Source organism: Camelus ferus, chromosome 6 (assembly GCF_009834535.1).
Source record: "Camelus ferus isolate YT-003-E chromosome 6, BCGSAC_Cfer_1.0, whole genome shotgun sequence".
Lineage (NCBI taxonomy): Eukaryota > Metazoa > Chordata > Mammalia > Artiodactyla > Camelidae > Camelus > Camelus ferus.
Window position 1 is genome coordinate 20,054,907 of NC_045701.1, and position 19,580 is coordinate 20,074,486.

Here is a 19,580-nt window from a genome sequence, read left to right on the forward strand (position 1 = left end):
GAGAAGGAAGAGAAAAAGGGAGGGAGGGTGGGAGAGAGAAAGAAGAAAGAGAGAGGAAGGAAGGATGGGAGGCAGGGAAGGAGGAAGGAAGGAAGGAAGAAAAGAAGGGAAAAGAAGAAAGAGGATGAAAGAAACAAGTAGAGCTTAAGATGGTTAGCAAAGCTTTAGGAACTCACAAGCATTGAGGAGTTGTTCCTTTTATATAAATATATTGTTTCTATATAGATGAAAGTCCTTTAAAGCTTCAGTAGAAATTGTTCTTTATACATTTTCATGTCTTTAAAAACCAGTTTTTTTCTAATTATAAAAATAATCCATAGTCATCATGTAAAAATTAGAAAATAAGTTACTTACAATCCCCAAATTTAACACTTCAGTGAATTTCCTTGCTTTTCTGCAAAGAGCTTACCAGCAACTTCCTAAATGGAGTATACTAACCGAAATGTAACCTTTTCTTTACTAAAAAGAAAAGGATTAATATTGCTAGACAGTAAGATCCTCAAAGTCACTTAGCTATATTAAATGACTCCATATAGTGCTTTGGAATTTTATTTGGTTATTGACAGGTTTTTCTGGGTCCTTCTTGGCTATCACCTGTCACTTTACTACTCTCAGCTTAACTGCTAAAAAACATTCTTTCCTAATTTTGTATTTCTAACTAGAGGTTTTTGAAATAAGACTGCTCAGAGTATTGAAATTAGCATTTTAATCAGAGCCTAGGAGGCTTCTTTTTTAGCACATGGTTTTTGATGACATCTTTTGGCTCCTCCACAGCCTTAAAAATGACTTTTATTACTCTTTGGTTCACAGTTACAATTACCCAATATTTTTTGATAGATTGAAGTGTTCCTACCATAACTGTCTGAAAATAAAATTTTATATAATTTAAAGAAAATTATATGTTGGAATTCAAATTCACATGTATATTATAGCTTTCTGAAATCTATTGTTTTGGGTTCAATAGGTTTTCCACTCTCAGCTTCTATAACGTATCCTATGGTAAAATTTTGTTCAAGAAAGATGCCATGTGGTATATGTACTGTGTATTAACGCTCTATAAAGATGTGTTCTTATTTCTTTTTTACATTTGGTCATTAAAAATGCCGAACAAACCAACTTTCCCTTATCCTTTACCCTTGAATAACTTCCCTATTAAACTTACAGAAATTCTTCTTTAGAATTGCAGGCAATCATTCTGCATATCCTAGCAAACTGATCTCATATTTTAATATTGTAATTCAGTAGGTATGATAACCCCAAATCTGTTATGTGTAAAGGCTGAAAGTAAATCCATAATCACTCCTGTATTTTGAAAATATACTAATCATTTTCTTATCAAAGAACTCTTTGTCCATTAAAAAATTACCTTTGGTTTTAAAAAGGAAAATAATCACTGACACCTCTCCAGAAAGCTCTCCTCAGGATCCACATTATGAGACCTCACCTTATTGACTATAAACCTATCTTTCAGGACTTAGTGATTAAATGATATAATCACCATGGAGCAGTGGGAAAAGCTACTATGTAAAAGAGAATTTCTAGAAATTTAACAGGCAATTTATGAAAAGGAAAAAATTGCTGTTACTTTTTGGGATTTTTAAATAAATGATTGTAAAGAGAAAACAAGATAGGAGCAAAGGTCTAGGAACAGAAAAACTGAATTCTAGTCCTGGCTCAGGCACTTAACAAACACGATCCAGTTCCTAATCCTCTTTAGATCTCTAACTACCTTCTCGGTAGAACAGGAGTAACAACTGTTTCTCCTACCTCAAAGTAAATTAATACATAGGAAGGCAGTATTTACTTCCAAAGTCTTCTGTAAATACAAGAAGGAATTTGTTGGTTTTACTTATTTATGCTCCTTAGCAAAGTTGTAATACGGTGCTTCCACATTGCTATTCTGACTTTCATAGGACTTTTGATAGTCTTTTTCTTACATTGAGCTATCATTTACATTAACTAGATTCCACTTTCAGTGTAGCTATTCTAACCAGAATTCAGGTTTCTACCAACAACCTCTTTGCATTTATCTGTAAAGTATGACAAAATTACCTAATCAAATCTGATATAGAATAACAGATAACCACTAAATGTAATTATTTGCACTGATATTTTATTTCATTTTACAAAGTAGAAAGTCTGTAAATAGCTCATACACATAAAATGATTATTAAAGGGAATATAAAGATGTTTATAATTTATCAATTAATTCCTATATTTCCTCTTAAGTCAAGAAAGGATCCCATGCATAAAGCAAGCTCTACCAAGCAAGAACGCCCTGGGGGAAATAAAGCAGTGAGGCTCCACTAAAATGTACAAATTAATCCACAGGTCAAAGTGCAATTATCCTCTTAAGCAGGCAACCCAGGGGAAGAAATCTATACTTGCTTTTACTTTAAAAAAAATTATTTTATTCAACAAACATTTATATAGTGTCTACAATGTGAAAGACTCTGCTGTAAGTGCTGAACAAATATTTAAATCACATAATCCACATAAGAGTTGCTGAGTTAGGTAACTGTATCTTTCCCTATTTTACAGACGAGGATATTGAGGCATAGAGGTTAGGTAATTCACAAGGTCACAGAGCTAGTAAGTGGGAAAGCTGAGATTCAAATTTAGGAAGGTTGGCTCCAGAATCCAGGCACTTAAGCACTATGCTAAACTCCCTTCCAGAGATATACTTAATAATGTGCATTTCACGTTCTATTAAATAAAGTTGGAACTTCTATAGGATTAAAGGTAAGAGTAAAGGGAATTTGTAAACATCTATATCCTTATTATAACAAAGGATGAATTAAAAGACATATCCATCAGATGTGTAGCATTTCCAAAGTTCATCTTTTAGTTAACTTTTTTGTTGGGTCACAAAAAGAAGTCAAGAAAAAAATGTTTACACCAATGTAAATAAAATAATATTTCTTTAAGGATGCCTCAGGAAATCAGGAATTAAAAATCAAAATAAAACAGGATTGTAAACACAAGAAAAACAGGCTTCACTTATTTCTACAAGAAAACACTCTGCAGGCAGTACTGACTCAAATGATCAATATACATGAACAGGCAACAGAGATAAAGCTGGAATTCTTCAGTTCCCTATTGGCAGAGATGATGCCAAGGCCTCCATCTGATAATCCAGAATTTTGGAGACCAACGTCAGTGTCTTTAGCTGAAGCTAGACCTCAGTCCTGAAGCTGGAGTCTCTAATCCTAGGGACCCAACAGCTTGAGGAAAAAAACAAAAAACAAAGCTGCTCCTAATAATCCCTAATACTGAGGAGAGCAGAGCAGAGCCTCTACTGCTGGAACCTTAATAGTGCTTCTGAAGTGCATGCCTCAGTTTTTGAGATCTCTGGCTGCAGAGTTTCAATGGTGGCAGTTAAGTTTCCACTTTCTTTCCAGGGTTTGCAGGAAGACGGTGTTTCAGGCATGCTGAAATATGAAACACATTTGTCCCTAATACTTGTGTTATAGTGATTCCACTGTGAATGTGGCAACAGAATTTTAGAACTGAGAAGGACCATCTATTCTATTTCAACACTCTCACATTACAGATAATGAAATAGTGGCCCAGAGGGTACAAATGACGTGAAAGGAAATACACAGCTGGCCTCCTAACTCTCAGGCTAATGTTTTTTTCCACTCTACTCTACCACCTGCTCTGACTGCAAGTGCAAACTGGCCTGGGAACTCAACCATTATCTCTACACTGAAGCTATGAAGAAATGCTTTTAAATTCCAAATATTCTAACTTAATAATAAACATTTGAAATATATATTGTTGATAAACTAGGCAAGAGCCATAATCCTCCCTTCCCACTTTTTGGACAGTTATACTATACCTAAAGAATCTCTAAAAACATGTTTAAAATTATTTGAGTCTCCAGTACTACTTTTTAGTCAGCTCACCCTAACTTCTCCCTCTTTATTTGCTGGAGCTGATGTTCTTGCATCTTTCTGTATCCTACAACAAGGGAGTCTCTTGGTAGATGCCCTATCCTGCTGCTGCTATCATCTAGTGAACCTCAAAATGGGATAAAAAATGTTAAATGGCAACCACCAGCTCAAGTAAGAATCACTTGCAGATGAGGAAACCCCCAAATTTAACCATCCCTTCCCTACTTCATTGAGGTTATCATCTTAGGTCATTATCTTCTAATCCTTAGAATCCATGGATTTATTTTCTTGTGAAAAGAAAAGCAGGGCAGCATGAGGGTACTGGGGACCTAAAGTGGAAAGTGGCAATGAGAACTAGGGTGGGAGAGGGAGAAGAGTACAGGAAAGAGAGAGAGAAGGCACTGAAGACAAATGCACCTACTATGGATTAAAATCATAAAAATATTAAACTGAAATTGTGATGAAAGTCACCAATATTAAGATAAGCCAAAACAGAAGAAATGATTTTCAATGATCACTGAAATTAACTGCTCTAATCTCAGCATTACCCAATGAGATGATATAAGGCCCTAGGAAAGAAAACTAGAGAATGATTAAGGTGTAAACCAAGCAAGATTATAAGATCAGAAGTTAAAGGTTATTACCCTAGTCACAGTTATAAGAATAAAAGCTCAATGAGAGAGAGGAAAAAAAAATAAACTCAATGAGAAAGGCGTAAAATGGTCAGTTAACAGTATTTACCAAGGGCCCTATGTATGCTAAGTACAATTGTGGGGAGAGAGGTGACTATGAAGGCAGAAAAAGATACAAACAAAATAGAAAGCAAATGAAAATTCCTGCCCTCCAAGAGCTTACAGTCTAATTGGTGATATGATATGCATGCATGAAAAAGCCTTAAAACATTATAAGTAATCGCAAATAAACATGATCCAAACAAATTACAAAAGCAATGAGAAAGGAATGGTAAAATTTATGAAAAATGGATGACACTGTATAAAAACAGATGAGTATAATTTTTTTAATGGTACCAAAAAGTAAGAAGTTCTCATTAACATATCCTTATATAACTCCTAGCATTTATTAATCTCTTTCTATTCCCAATAACCATTCTTCCAAAACTAGAATGTACTATCAAAACAATTCCTAGGTGGAAGTCAGAGTCTCTAGTTTCCCTTTTTCTTTTAACAATGTAGTATTCTAGGACAACTATGTTTTCTTCTGAGTTTTATAAAAACAATTCTTGTCATGAACTTAAATAAAATTTAATTACTTTAAAAGGCGTTAAGAAATCAAGACAGGTTATACTGAAAAATATCTCATGCAACATATTATAAAATCTAATACATCATACATTAAGTTCATAATCAATTTTTATAGAAAAGAGAAAAAGTTCCACAAATACTACTAGACAATATAAGCAGGCAGAAAACAGGCCTAAAAACTTGTAATAAAGCAACATACTCTGATATGCATGCATGGGTAGGGCTGCATGCACACAAATAGATTCTGAACTTTCACTGAGTTAAAAGCTCAAAAAGCTCAGAAGTAACACAGTTAACAAGGAAAATATGTTGAATCTGTGTATTAAACATAAAGCAGACAAATCTTCACAAACTGATTGTTAAATCTAAATTTTACGGGTCTCAGAAAAATAGTGTCAAAAATAGCCTTTGTGTGATGTATCAGTAGTGAAGTAATCTTATCCCCAGTGTGGAAGAGACCAATCCCTTTGTGGCTGTCTGGTCAGTATCTGTACCTGGAATACTGAAATGCTTTCAGATGAGAAATTGGAAAAGAACTATTTTCTGGGAGTATTTGCCTCAGGTGAAGTCTAAAGCCATCTTAAACAACTTATTTCTAAAATTTCTGAAGATTCTGAGTTTCAAATTGTAACTATATTCATTAATACATATAAAATAACTAAAAATGGAAATAACTAAAATGATTAATTTACAGATCTACAGATACCACTATCATAAAATGTTTTTTTCAAATAAAACTGAAAAACTGCACAGAATCTCTCTGTATTAAGATTGAACTGCTAATGATAAGTGGGGAAAATTCTACACAAATTCAACCAAAAAAGTAGGAGGTGGGTTTCACGGTCACAGCATGGAGGCCAGGCCCACGCTCACCTTGGACGTCTTCCTCTCCACCATCACCATCTTCTTCCTCATTGTAAGCCAGTTCAGCCTGCTTGTCTGCCTCATACTCACCTACGTTACCATCATCCCCATTATAATCCGCCAGTTTAGAGCCATGCTGCGGATCAACAGGGGATTCATTTTCATCAAAGAATCGGCCTGTGAAGTAGGTAGAGGATTAATTCAAGAGTAAAGAGAAGAAAAGAAGGGACCTATACTGAAAGTAGACCAGAAAGTAGACAAGTGAAACCTGGCAACATTCAGCGTACTCATTATAAAAAAGATACATTTTGTGAACATTATCCAAGACAAAAGGAAAAAAGAATGAAGATTGAAAATAGCTTTTATTTAAGAATTTCTCTTCTGTTTTAATTTTAGTACTTACTACTTAAGGTTTGAATGTTTTCTTAAAGAAAAGAGCATCATTTACAGAATTGGTTTCCTAATAACCAACAACTTCTCTGATATAAGTATTTGTCTAATTTAACACTTTAGGAGAAGAATAATTTTATTACTAGAGACAATACATACTTGAAATTTGTAGTCATTTATTGCTTTGTGAAATACCAGTTTCTATGAATAATTTTGATAACTTTTCTTATCAAAATAAATGAGTACTTTGTAGGCTAGTTTCTTTTTGGATACCAAGAAAAACTAACATACGTGAGGGGCTATCTTCTTCAGTAATAACGATTCACTATACCCATGGATTTCCAAGGAGGGAGGGCAGAGAGAGCAAACTATCAGAATCCTTAGTGGTTATGTGTTTTGAAAAAACATCCCAAATAATTCTGATTTATTCTTTCTCATTTCCTGAACCAGATTTTTAAAAGTCAATCACAGAGGAAGTTTCAGAAAGTTGACCTACACGAGGCTGTTATTTTGTACACGTTCTGTCTCACAAACGCAAGTGAAAATCTACCTGGACATTAAATTTAAGTAGAATAAAAGTAAATTTTATTCCAATCCCTAAAATATGAATAAGAGTAACTTACTGATGGTGTAAAAGTTTAAAACTTTTAGAAATTATAAAAACTTTCTGTGGTAGGTCTAAAGTCTCTGGAATTATATTTTTAAAATTCACATTGCAATAAGACAACCAGAAAAAAAATTAACAACTTCCTTTGCTTGCAAAGAAAGGTTAAGTACAAACAGAGGGAATTAATGGGGGTACTGATCAGTTCTACAGATGGTTCGTCACATCATCAGGCCAATATATTTCTAATTGTTATGTAAAGAGTCAATCAGAAAATACCCAAAATATATGGACAACTCATACAACTACTACCAAAAAACTAAACAACCCGATTAAAAAAATGGATGAATAAACATTTTTCCAAAGTAGACATATGAATGGCCAACAGGCACATGAAAAGATGCTCAACATCACTAATCATCAAAGAAATGTAAATTAAAACCACAATGTTATTTATCACCTCACACCTGTCAGAATGGCTATCATTAAAAAGAATACAAATAACAGATGTTGGAGAGGATGTGGAGAAAAGGGGACCCTTGAACACTGTTGGTGGGAATGTAAATTGGTACAGCCACTAAGGAAAACAGTATAGAGGTTTCTCAAAAAACTAAAAACAGAACTACCATATGATTCAGCAGTTTCACTCCTAGTATATATTAGGAAAAAATGAAAACACTAATTAAAAAAGATACAAGCACCCCAATGTTCATATCAGCATTATTTACAATTGCCAAGACACAGAAGCAACCTAAGTGTCCATCAACAGATGAATGGACAAAAAGGATGTGGTATATATATATATATATACACATGTATACAATGGAATACTACTCAACCACAAAAAGAATGTAATTTTGCCATTTGCAACAACATGGATGGACCTGGTGGGTATTACGCATAGTGAAGTAAGTCAAGACAAAGACAAATACTGTATGTTAGCACTTATATGTGGAATCTAAAAAAATAAAACCAACAAATGAATATAACAAGACAGAAAGACTCACAGATGTGGAGAACAAACTAGTGGTTACCAGTAGGGAGAGAAAAGGGGGAGAGGCAACCCTAGGGGCAGGGGATTAAGAGGTTAAACTACTATGTATAAAATAAATAAGCTACAAGGATATATTGTACAACACAGGTAATATAGCCAATATTTTATAACTTTAAATGGAGTACAATCTATAAAAATTTTGAATCACTATGTTGTACACCTGAAAATAATATAATATTGTAAATCAACTATACCTCTATAAAGAAGTCAATCAAGAAAATAAAGAACAAAATCATACATAGGCTTTTAAGTTGGGGAGAGTTTACAACAGGAGACTGAAGTAAACGGGGCCAATAAAAAGAGCATAAAATCATCTTAAATCTACTCTAGAATAGGGTTTTGTGTGTACAATAAGTAAGTAAGTGGAGAAGTTGACAAAAAGAGAAAAGAAATGGATATACAAGAGTTAAAATGGAAAAACAGTAACAAGAGAAGAATAGATACACTATTTGTGACAAAGATACTCTATTCCCTGAATGATAGTTAATACAAAATAAAATATTTTGGTGGCTTTTATTATTACCTATTTCTCTAATGATTAAAAATAAATGATGCCAATGTAAGAAGGAAAAAGGAGATTAACAGAAATTTGTATTTTCTTCTTCTTAATATACAGTATTTACTATGGGCAAATACCTGGAACAGTTAAATCATCTTTATGTAATGTGAAATTGCTGTTTTAAATACAGAAACATTTTAATATGGTAGTTACCAGTGAGTTTCTCAAGGTATGCTATTTCTTCCAAGAAAACATTTTCATTTTTTATCAGAGTTACAAAATATAGAAGACTAAAAAATTAGTCTAAAAAAGTTATTGCAAAATATAGATAATTAGTATTATCAGACATGGTCTATTAACCAAATAAATGATCTACCTGTAACTATTCTAGTATCCCAACAGAACAATTTAGAGTTTCTTCTCTCTCTTTTTTTGAGGTCTTTGATGATCTGACTAGCCTGAATTTAGTCATAAAATTTTAATATTATAATTACAGTGACACTCAGAGATAATCAGAAAATCAATAACAAGAATGGATGACCACAACAGTAACTCATGCTATACACTACCATAGACAACAAGAGAGAAAAAAACAGAGCCAACTTAATAAATTTGATAGTCACGTTGGAGACATCAGACAAACTTCACAGCAGGCAGTGAATGAACATGACTATATAAATAAAAATGCAAAATGCTTTTTAATACAACAGATTGCTAAATTATATAATTATCAGGCAACATATTTGCAAAAAGTTATACAAGGGAGAAATCAGTGTAGGTTAGAGTTAGAAGGGAAGGTTTCAAAAAAGAGGCAAGTATGTTGGACCATGACTGAGAAGGAAGGAAAGAAGCATTCAAATAAGTAAGAATGAAGACAGAGTATTCAGGAGACAGTAAAGAGATTAATTCAGCTAGATTTATATTAGAAAGTGGAAAGAGGAAGTTTGGGCACACAAATTGGGAATAATTACGGAAGACCTATAAAGTTAGAGATTTTAAAAGGCCTCCTATGTGCACTTCATAAGATCACTGTTAGAATAATTGACACGTATATGAAAGTATCTACAATACTGTTTCATCCATCTATCCAACAAAGATGCACTGATGTATGTGATATGTATTATGCTAGGCACTGTGATACAAAAATAAACTTACAATCTCCATCTCCAGTAACTCAGTGTAGTAAAGGAGACAAACATGTAAACAAATAACATGTACTGTAACACAATAATCTAGAAAGTGACATCTGAACATGGAGATGGTTGCTATTGTTGGTTCTATTTGACAGAGGAAATCTGAACTTTATGGACGAGGCAATAGGCAGTTGTTAAGATTTCTTTTCTCTGAGAACAAAAAACAAATTATCTACCACAACACTTCAGTGAATATTTAAGCAAGGAGCTATGACGATTCAGTCTAGGAAGCTATCAGATGAAATATTAGGAACAGGTGAATCAAATACATTTAAAAATGACAAACTGAATATATGTCACAATGGAGTGAAAAGAGTCAAAGGATGATTCTATAATGCTAGCCCAGAAACTAAAAACAATGGTGCCTATACCCAAAATGGAACATTTGGGAAGGCATGGGAAATGAAATGTTGCTTCAGGTACACTGAGTTTAGGATTATAGTAAGATATCCAAATGAAAAGATTTTATAGACACATGGAAACACAGAACTGGACTCTGGATGCAAAGTGAGGTCTATCTGTACAGATTTAAGACTTATAAATGTAAAGATGATAGGCTAAACTATGAGAAGATAATATCTTTTCAGAAATAAATTTTTTACAGAAAACAGCTATCAGTCAAAGGAATGATCTTGGGAAATAACTGCATTTAATAAGGGAAAAAAGAAATAAGGGTAAAGTTACCACATGGTATAAACCGTGATGTGTTTCAACAGGAATTAAATATTAGACTTCATCTCTGAAGCATTTTACCTATTTAAAGATTTTTAATTCAGTTCTGTCTCAGTAACCCCAATGTTAAAACTGTGCCCAGGAAGGGGAATAATATGGTAATTATATTTAGTTTGGATCCTCAAATTTCCTTATACTATAGCAAAATTCAACTGAATGTTTCATTTTCACCCTGGTGGCTGGTTGAAAACTGTTAACTTAGAGTCTATTAGTAACAGGACAGCTTCATCCTAACAGTTTAAACATGAGCACACAAAGAAAGAAGCACCATACACACTAGCTTTAGAAAGTCTCTGGGCAGTATCAAGTTGGGAAAACAAATCATAAAAATTATTGATACATTTTTCAGTTCACTTTAAATAATACAATAGAACTTAATATAGAATGACAGATATTTTGTAAAACACCTTAAACATCAGACTACAAACTTCAAAAACCAGTAGAAAATAAAAGGATAATGACACATAACTATAACATTTCTCAATAACTAAAAGGATATTTCAGTCAAGAGAACTAGAGTGGTTATTTTAATTCTATACTATAAATCAAACCAAGATAAGTCACTTTTTTGCTTCCTTAGCTCAAAGTTCGTTTATGGGTTTCAATTTCTCAACTATTATATTAAAGAGAGGCTTCTATTTTTCATGTCATTCTTTTAATGTAATTACTACTATTATAAACAAAAATGAATCAATCTCAGTTGGTTATAATAACTCTAGAGAAGAAAGAAAAGGACATTTTATTCTACAGGAGGCAACCTCTTTTTCTAGCCTTCATCTGCTGGTAGTATCTACTGTGTACCATTCACCTGGCAATTAACACATTCACTGACTCTTGCATTATTCAATTTAACACCTACAGTTTTGATTATCTCAAGTATCCACTGAGGGTCCACGAAATGTGATAACTTATAAGCTGTTGAGACATGAGCTAGGGTCAGGAGGATGGGAGGATGGGGTATGCAAATTGTGACAAAAATCTTACGGCAGATTTCCCCACAAAAACAATACACAGGGAAAAGTTTTTGAACTATTTACTTTGACTTAATTATCAGGAACATATTGGGGCAAAAAGACCACACTTATTTTGCATCTTAAGATATCAGACCTGCATGTAATAGGCACAGGAACAAATCTGTAAGTTGGTTGACTTTATGGAAGGAAAAGAGAAACTGAGGAAATGAAAGAAGCATGGTAGCTAGAAATTATGGCTAAAAGCATCTGAACAATCTGATTTACCCTCATCCTCAACACAAAGGGGTTCAACTGCTCTTTCCCCTTCTTCACATAGCACAGGCTGCCTTTTTGTTATTTTGCTATTTTTCTGCTTAAGACTAATTCTACGTGGGGAAGGGAGAAGGCAACGGAAACACACAATTTGATTTGCTTCAAGGTCAAATACTGCTCTCCATGCCTCTTCCTTTTACCCTCCACCAAACCTATGGGACTAACCTCAGCACCAGCATAGGATAAAGGGGCCTGAGGTGGGAAGTTCTAACTTGACAGTTTTGCACAAATTTTTTTAAATGCAGCACTATGATTTACATTCTCTAAAAATTTAACAGAATTTTAAATTATTAAATATTTTCATATATACAGAGAAGTATAGAGACTAAAACATCCATATTCCCATCATCCAGAGCTCTGTCAAATTTTAACATTTTTTACCATGTTTGTTTCAGGACTTCTAAATAAATAAAACATTACAGATGCAATTAAAGTTTCCTTGGTACCTCTCCCTAGCCTTCTCCTCCTATCCTAAAGTAACCTCTATCTTAAATTGTGTGTTAAGCAACCCCTTGAAGATTTATGTATTCATTAATAAATAGTATTGAATCACACACAGTCCTTAAACTTTATATACATGGCATCTGGGCAGGAAAGAGTTAACTCCACATTCTGGGTTGCTGAAACCCTGCACATTCCAAAGAAAGACCAGTTTTCAGGACTGGTCCTTGGCTTTATCCTGAGAAATAACTTCTGAGCCCTTAGGCCATGCTATACCAGTTTGATTGAATAAATTTGCCCTAGTGAAGGGATTTACTTGGTTTTGCTAGGTGGAGGTGGGCAGTCCTAGAGTCTGAGTTGCTGACCTCAGTCACTGCATGACTACATGTGGACGCTACATAACTGACCCCCAATAAAAATCCTGGACACTAAGGATCAAGTGAGCCTCCCTGGTTGGCAACAATTCACCTGTGTTGTTACAGTTCCTTGCTGGGAGAATTAAGCACATCTCCATGCAACTCCCCTGGAAGGAGACACATGGATGCTTGTATCTGCTGTCTCCTGATCTTGCTCCACGAACTTTTTCCATTTACTGATTTTAATCTGTGTCCTTTGCTGTACTGAACTGTAACTGTGAGTATAACAACTCTTCTGGGTTCTGTGAGCCCTTCTACTGAATCATCAAGCTTCAGGGTGGTCTTGGAGGACTCCCAACACAGCATCTTTATAGATCTATTTTGCAACTTGCTTTATTTTCACCACATTATGCTTTTGAGATTCATCCATGTTGATATATATGGCTTTATTCATTCATTTTAACTTCTAGATATGATTCCATTGTATGTATGGTACATATACTTTGGCATTATTATCATGATGAATATTTGTTTTCAATTTTCAATATAGTAAACAATGAATGTATCTGTATACATCTCATACATAAAAAAGACATTTATAGGTAACATATAAGGTGCTAAGTTGCATGGTATGTACATGCAACTCTTCTCTTATTATTTATATGTTGATTAACAGAGTTTTTAATTTTAATAAAGCCCAATTTATCATCTTTTTCATTTATGGTTAGCTTTTTTGGGGGAGGTTGTCTGGTTTAAGAAATCTTTGCCTACTCCACATCATGAAGATATTCTCCTGTTCTCTTCTAGAATTTTTATTAGCTTTAAATTTTAAATCTATAATCTATCTTGAATTTAATTCTGTGTATTATGTGAGGAAGGGGAGCCAAGGTTAAATTTTTCCATTTGGCCATCTGACCGACCCAGTACTATTTATTGAAAAGACCATCCTTCCCCCACATTGCACTACAATATCAACTTTGTCATAAATCAAGTGACCATATAAATGTGGTCAGTTCCTGGATTCTCTATTGTTTCACTGGTCCATTTGTCTATTTTTGTGCCAATACCACACTATCTTAACTGCTTGACTAATAATAGTTTTTTATAATAAGTCTTGATATCTGGTAGTGGACACCACTAAGTTTTATAGATAGTTCTTATAGATTGTCTTGCCTATTCTTAGTCCTTTGAATTTCCATATACATTTTAGAGTCAGCTTATCAATTTCCACCAAAAAGAAAAAAAAATGCCCCTGGGATTATGAATGGGATAGCACTGAAATTCTAGATAAATCTAAGAATTGATACCTTTAAAACATTGAGCCTTCCAATGTATCAGCATGGATTTACATATATATCATTTAATTTCTGTCAAAAATATACAGAGGTTCCTGTGAATACTTTGTTAGATTTTTTTCAAGAATCTGATGTATTTTATGCTACTTAAAAATTTCTTTTTAAGAATTTCATTTTATATGTTTATTGCTGACATATAGAAATACAATTATTTTTTATATTAATCTTATATCTAATAACTTTGCTAAATACATTTAATAGTTTATAGATTTTTAAAAATTTTCTATATACAAAATCATGTCTTAATATCAGTTTATCAGTTTTATTTCTTCATTTTACAATTTCTATACAGTTTTCTTTTCTTGCATTTTATTTCATTGACTAGGACCTACAGTAAAAAGCTGAATAGAAGTGATGATAGTGGTTGTTCCAGCCTTCTAGATTTCAGGGGGAAAGTTTTTGAGATTTCACCATTAAGTATAATGTTTGTGATAGGATCTTTGCAGATGCTCTTTATCAGATTAAGGAAATTACCTTCCTTTTTTTTTTAATTGAGTTATAGTCAGTTTACAATGTTGTGTTAATTTCTGGTGTACAGCACAGTTTTTCAGTCATACATGAATATACATATATTCGTTTTCATATTCTTTTTCACTGTGAACTTCAGCAAGATCTTGAATATATTTCCCTGTGCTATACAGTATAAACTAGTTTATCTATTCTATAAATACCTGTCAGTATCTATAAATCTCGAACTCCCAGTCTGTCCCTACTCACCCACTACTCACCCCCCGCCCTCCTGGCAACCACAACTTTGTATTCTATGTCTGTGAGTCTGTTTCTGTTTTATATTTAAGTTCATTTGTCTTCTTCTTCTTTTTTAGATTCCACATATAAGTGATACCATGTGGTATTTTTTTTTCTCTTTCTAGCTAACTTCACTTAAAATGACAAGGAAATTACCTTCTAATCCTAGTTTGCTTAGAATTTGTTGTTCTTAATGAATACATGTTGAATTTCTTCAAATGCTTTCTTTGCATCTGTTGAGATGACTATTGGATTTTTCTTACATATTTGGTAAATGTGGTAAATTATACAAACTGCTTTTTAAATATTAAAATAACTTTGCATTTTGAGTATAAATCCAACATGGTCATTATGCGTATAATTTTTTCTAGCTTTGGATTTGATTTACTAACATTTTATTCAAGATTTTTTATATCTATTTAAACAAGAGGGCCTGTCCTATAATTTTCTTTTCTTTTAATATCCTTAGTTTTGCTATCCAATTTATGGATAAAGTCATAAAATATCTTGGGTAGAGTGTCCACCTTTTAAATTCTCTGAAAAGAGTTCATGTTAGATTGGTTGGATTTCTTCCTTTGGAAGAATTCACCAGTGAAACAATCTGGGCATGAAAATTTCATTAAGGGAAGGTTTTAAATTGCAGATTCAATATCTTAAATAGACATGGAACTATTCAAATTATCCATATCTTCGTGTGTCAATTTTGTAAAGAGCTGTTTTTCTAGGATCTTGTCCATTTCCTCTAAATTTTCAAATGTTTTCACATTAGTTCATAATACCTCATTAACTATCCTCTAATATTGTTATTTATAGGATATATACTGATGCTCTCTTTTTCATTCTTGATAGTATTAATTTGTACCATCTTTTTCTGTCTTGATCTGTTCTACGGGTCTTATTTTCAGTACCCTTTTCAAATAACCAATTTTTGGTTTTGTTGATTTCATTATCAATTTCATATAGTGATCCTGAATGTAGTAATCTAGTTAAACTCTCTTTTTACTTATAGCAGCATCTCTTTTGGGGTGTGGTGAGACTTTTGTTTACCTAGTCAACTTATTTAATGGTTATTGGTTTATTCAGGTTTTCAAATCTAGAGTCAATTTTTATAATTAATTTTCCAAAAAACTATATGTTTGATATGTTTTAAAATTTACTGTCCAGGTTTAGGATATTATTTATCTGTTCTATTTTTCTTCATTAGTATTACTAGAGGCATGTTTACCTTAGGTGTGGTTTTTTTTGCTGATTATTTTTTAATTTTCTATTTCATTTATCTGCTCTTGTCTTTATTTTTATTTATTTATTTTTTGTTTTTTAGGGGTGTGTGTGGGAGGTAATTATGTTTGTTTGTTTGTTTGTTTTTAGAGGTAGTACTGGGGAATGAACCCAGGACCCTGTACATTCTAAGCATGCAATCTACCACTTGAGCTGTACCCTCCCCCTTCTACATTCTTCACGTTTCCTGTTATTCTTTTTCTCCCTCTTTCTCTGAGCCAGATTTTTTTGAGTTCTAACCCGAACTCAACTATCCACTAGCTAAGTAATCTTGAAAGTGTTATGAAATTTTGTGTCTGTTTCCAGTTTATAAAATGGTAATGATAATATCTACAGATGTGTTTATTATGAGTTTGTATATACAAACACTTTAGAACAGCAACACTAACCACTCCAGTGTTAGTTATTATTAGTACCATGATCATTATTATAGTAGACATACGCCTATTATCACCACTACTGCTATAACTACTTCTGTTTTTGCGTTGAATTCAACTCATTTAATTTTTAGGTTTTTTTTTTCCTTAATGCTTTTGCTGCCATAAATTTAAATGTACTTCAGATGTAACCCTCACATTTTAATACTTGTGGTACTTATATTGTTTAGGTCTGTAAATTTTGAAATGCCCATTATAAATTTCCCCCCAAAAAAGAGTTATTGAGGATTAACTCTTTAAAGGTTATAATACAGGGGCTTTAAAATACTATTCATGGTTGGGGGAGGGTCCTAATTACCTCCCCAAAATACTATTCATGACATAATTTGCTTGAAATTTATTATGACTCCCTATGATTGAGTATCTAGCCAATTTCTGCAACTGTTTCTATGAGTACTTGAAAAATGTTTTTCTCCTCATTAAGTGGTGGGTACTGAATACATTTATATATATTTAAATAATCTTGATAGTTTTTGTTTCAAACTTTCTAAAGCCTTGGTGATTTATAAGTTTTGATAGAAGTATATTAAAATCTGTCACATTAATTATGTAGTTGTCAATCACTCCTTGAAATTGCATCAGTTTCTTGTCTTTCTGTTTCCTGGCTATGTATTTAGATGATGGGTCCCTCTTTTTAGCAGTTGTTCCTCTTGTTATTATGGAGTATTCTTTTTCCCTTAAAGTCTATATTGTCATTTATTACTTTACATCAGTTTTCTCTTGATTATATTTCACCAAGGAATATCTTTTTTTCTTTCAGTGTGGTAAAATATACATTACATACAATTTATCATCTTAACTGTACACTATATTTAAGTGTACAGTTCATTGGCATTAAGTATATTAACAGCATTGTGCAAACAACACCACCATCTCACGTCCAGAACTTCTTTCATCTTCCCAAACTGAAACTCTGTATTCATTAAACAATAACCCCTTCCCCAACCCAGCCTCTGGCAACCACCATTTTACTTTCTGTTTCTATGAATTTTACTTCCCCAGGTACCTCATGTAAGTGGAATTACAACAGTATTTGTCCTTTTGTGACTGGCTTATTTCACTTGTCATTATATCTTTAAGGTTCATTTATATTGTAGTGCATGTCAGAATTTCCTTCCTTTTTAAAGCTGACTAATATTCCACTGTACGGATACACCATATTTTGTTTATCCATTCATTTGCTGAATTCTTGGGTTGCTTCCATCTTTTGGCTATTGTGAATAATGCTGCTATGAATACAGATGTACAAATATCTGTTTGAATCTCTGTTTCCAACTCCTTTGGGTATATACCCAAAAGTGGGAAATACCTTTTGTAGTCCTTTTATTTTCACATTTTCTATATATATGTGTTTAAGATTTAGTTGTAAATACTACATAGCTAGATTCTATCTGTGTATCCTTTTATCATCTGTTTATATTTATCCTGGTTTTTGAAGTATTTGACCTTATTTCTTTGATTTTACTGTTTAAATTCTTCTTTTTGGATTTTCTTCTTCCTTTCTTTCAATATCTCCTATATTTCCTCTACCCACTGTTGGAAGGAATCGGTACACTGTATTTCTAGTCTTTTAGTGATTACTCTTAAGTTTTAAACCCTCATACTTTACACAAATTTCAAAGTATTCAGTATTTCTGTCCTCTTTTTGAACAGGACATGGACCTTTTTACTTTATCCTTGAAAACTGTCTCTATCTTTTATTATTATTCGCTATTGTTTTTGCTGTCTTAAAACAAAAATGGTTTTCTAAGTCAATAACTAACTAATTAAATTTACCAATAGCTTTGATCTATTTGAGTTCCTTTTTTGGAGGGAGGGGGTAGCTATTGTTACTATCTTCTTCAATTTTCTTTATACTAAATCACTGCATGGACCAAACAAAACTCATATGCTGCGTGGATATGGTCAAGGGTCATCAGTTTTCAGTCTCTGCAAGGAATTATTTTTGCTATTTAACGAAGTTTTGGAAACAAAACCTACACATCTAGCCTAACGCAAGATCATTCTTCAAATTCAACTAAAGCCCAGTTATTCCCATAGGTCTTAATCTCCCTAATGAACAAACAGACTTATCCCTCATCTGCTATTCCAAAAGTTCTCTTTCACTTATTTTGACTACAGATGGGAAAATGTAGTTAATAATTAAAACCACAGAGAAAAAAAAATGTCCTTAATGTTTCTTCATGAAGAATAAAGTCACAATAAAATGGAAAACTATTTTTAAAAGGTAATAGAAATGAAAATTTAGTATATAAAAACTTAATCCACACAACCAAACAAGAGAGGAAAACTTGTGGTTATAAATGCATACTGTTTTGCCTAGCAGGAATTCAATCAAAGTTTGTTTCAGTGAATATATTAGTAAGAAAGAGAGGTGTGAAGAATTAAGCATCTACCAAAAAACTTAAAAAAGGGAATAAAGTGACAAGTCACAAGTAGCAAAGAATAAGGTTAAGGCAGACTGAAAATGGAAAAGTGGCAAAATTAGTGGTTGGTTTTCGAAAAATGAAAGAAACAATATGTAAACTATAATTTATAAGAGAGAGATACTATACCAGTTTCAGGATTAAGAATTTTAGAATAAAGAAATTAAAAGTAGGGAAATTCTCATATATTAATATAATTTATGACCAAATACTCATTTTGATCATGTGACTAGCTATCAAAACATGAACCCCACAAATTTAACAAATGCTTACTATGTACATGTGAGGCTTGGAATATAAAAAAGAATAAGATACAGTTCTTGCCTTCATGGAGTTACCACTCTAACAATGACATATGTATAAACAAGCTATAGGACAGGACACACTACCCAACATTGCTGGTTCTTTAATTTTTTGTTTTCCGGATTTCAGGAAACTTTATCCTCTTTTCTCATAAGCTATGTATAACACAGCAAACTGGTAAAGTATATGTTCGTAAATAAAGATGAAACAACTACTTTTTAGCCCTACCAGGTCCCTCTGACATTCAGAAACTGTTAGTGAATAATCTTATTTTCATGGCAATATAGTTATTTGGAGAAGTTCAGTAAGAATCTGCTGTCCTTGTAACAGAACACTTTTGGAAACTTTGGTTATATTACCAAAGTTCTGATTAGAATGTTTTATTTGAGAATGATGCATAAAATCAGATATGACCAGACAGCTTTACAAAACTAAGGTTTACTTTAAGGAGCCAATA

The 19,580-nt window shown here is 32.8% G+C and overlaps 1 protein-coding gene across 2 annotated transcripts in view; it reads right to left on the reverse strand.

The window, feature by feature from the left end:
* The window catches only part of GOLM2 (golgi membrane protein 2), a 93,006-nt gene that overhangs the window by 2,350 nt on the left and 71,076 nt on the right, over window positions 1-19,580 (reverse strand). Inside the window, exon 9 of one of the 2 annotated variants that reach the window (XM_032481328.1) lies at window positions 6,032-6,199. The exons of the other annotated variant lie outside the window; for it this stretch is intronic. Coding sequence (XP_032337219.1) covers window positions 6,032-6,199 — 168 coding nt within the window. The remainder of the gene's footprint in view (window positions 1-6,031; window positions 6,200-19,580) is intronic. 2 annotated transcript variants of the gene reach the window in all.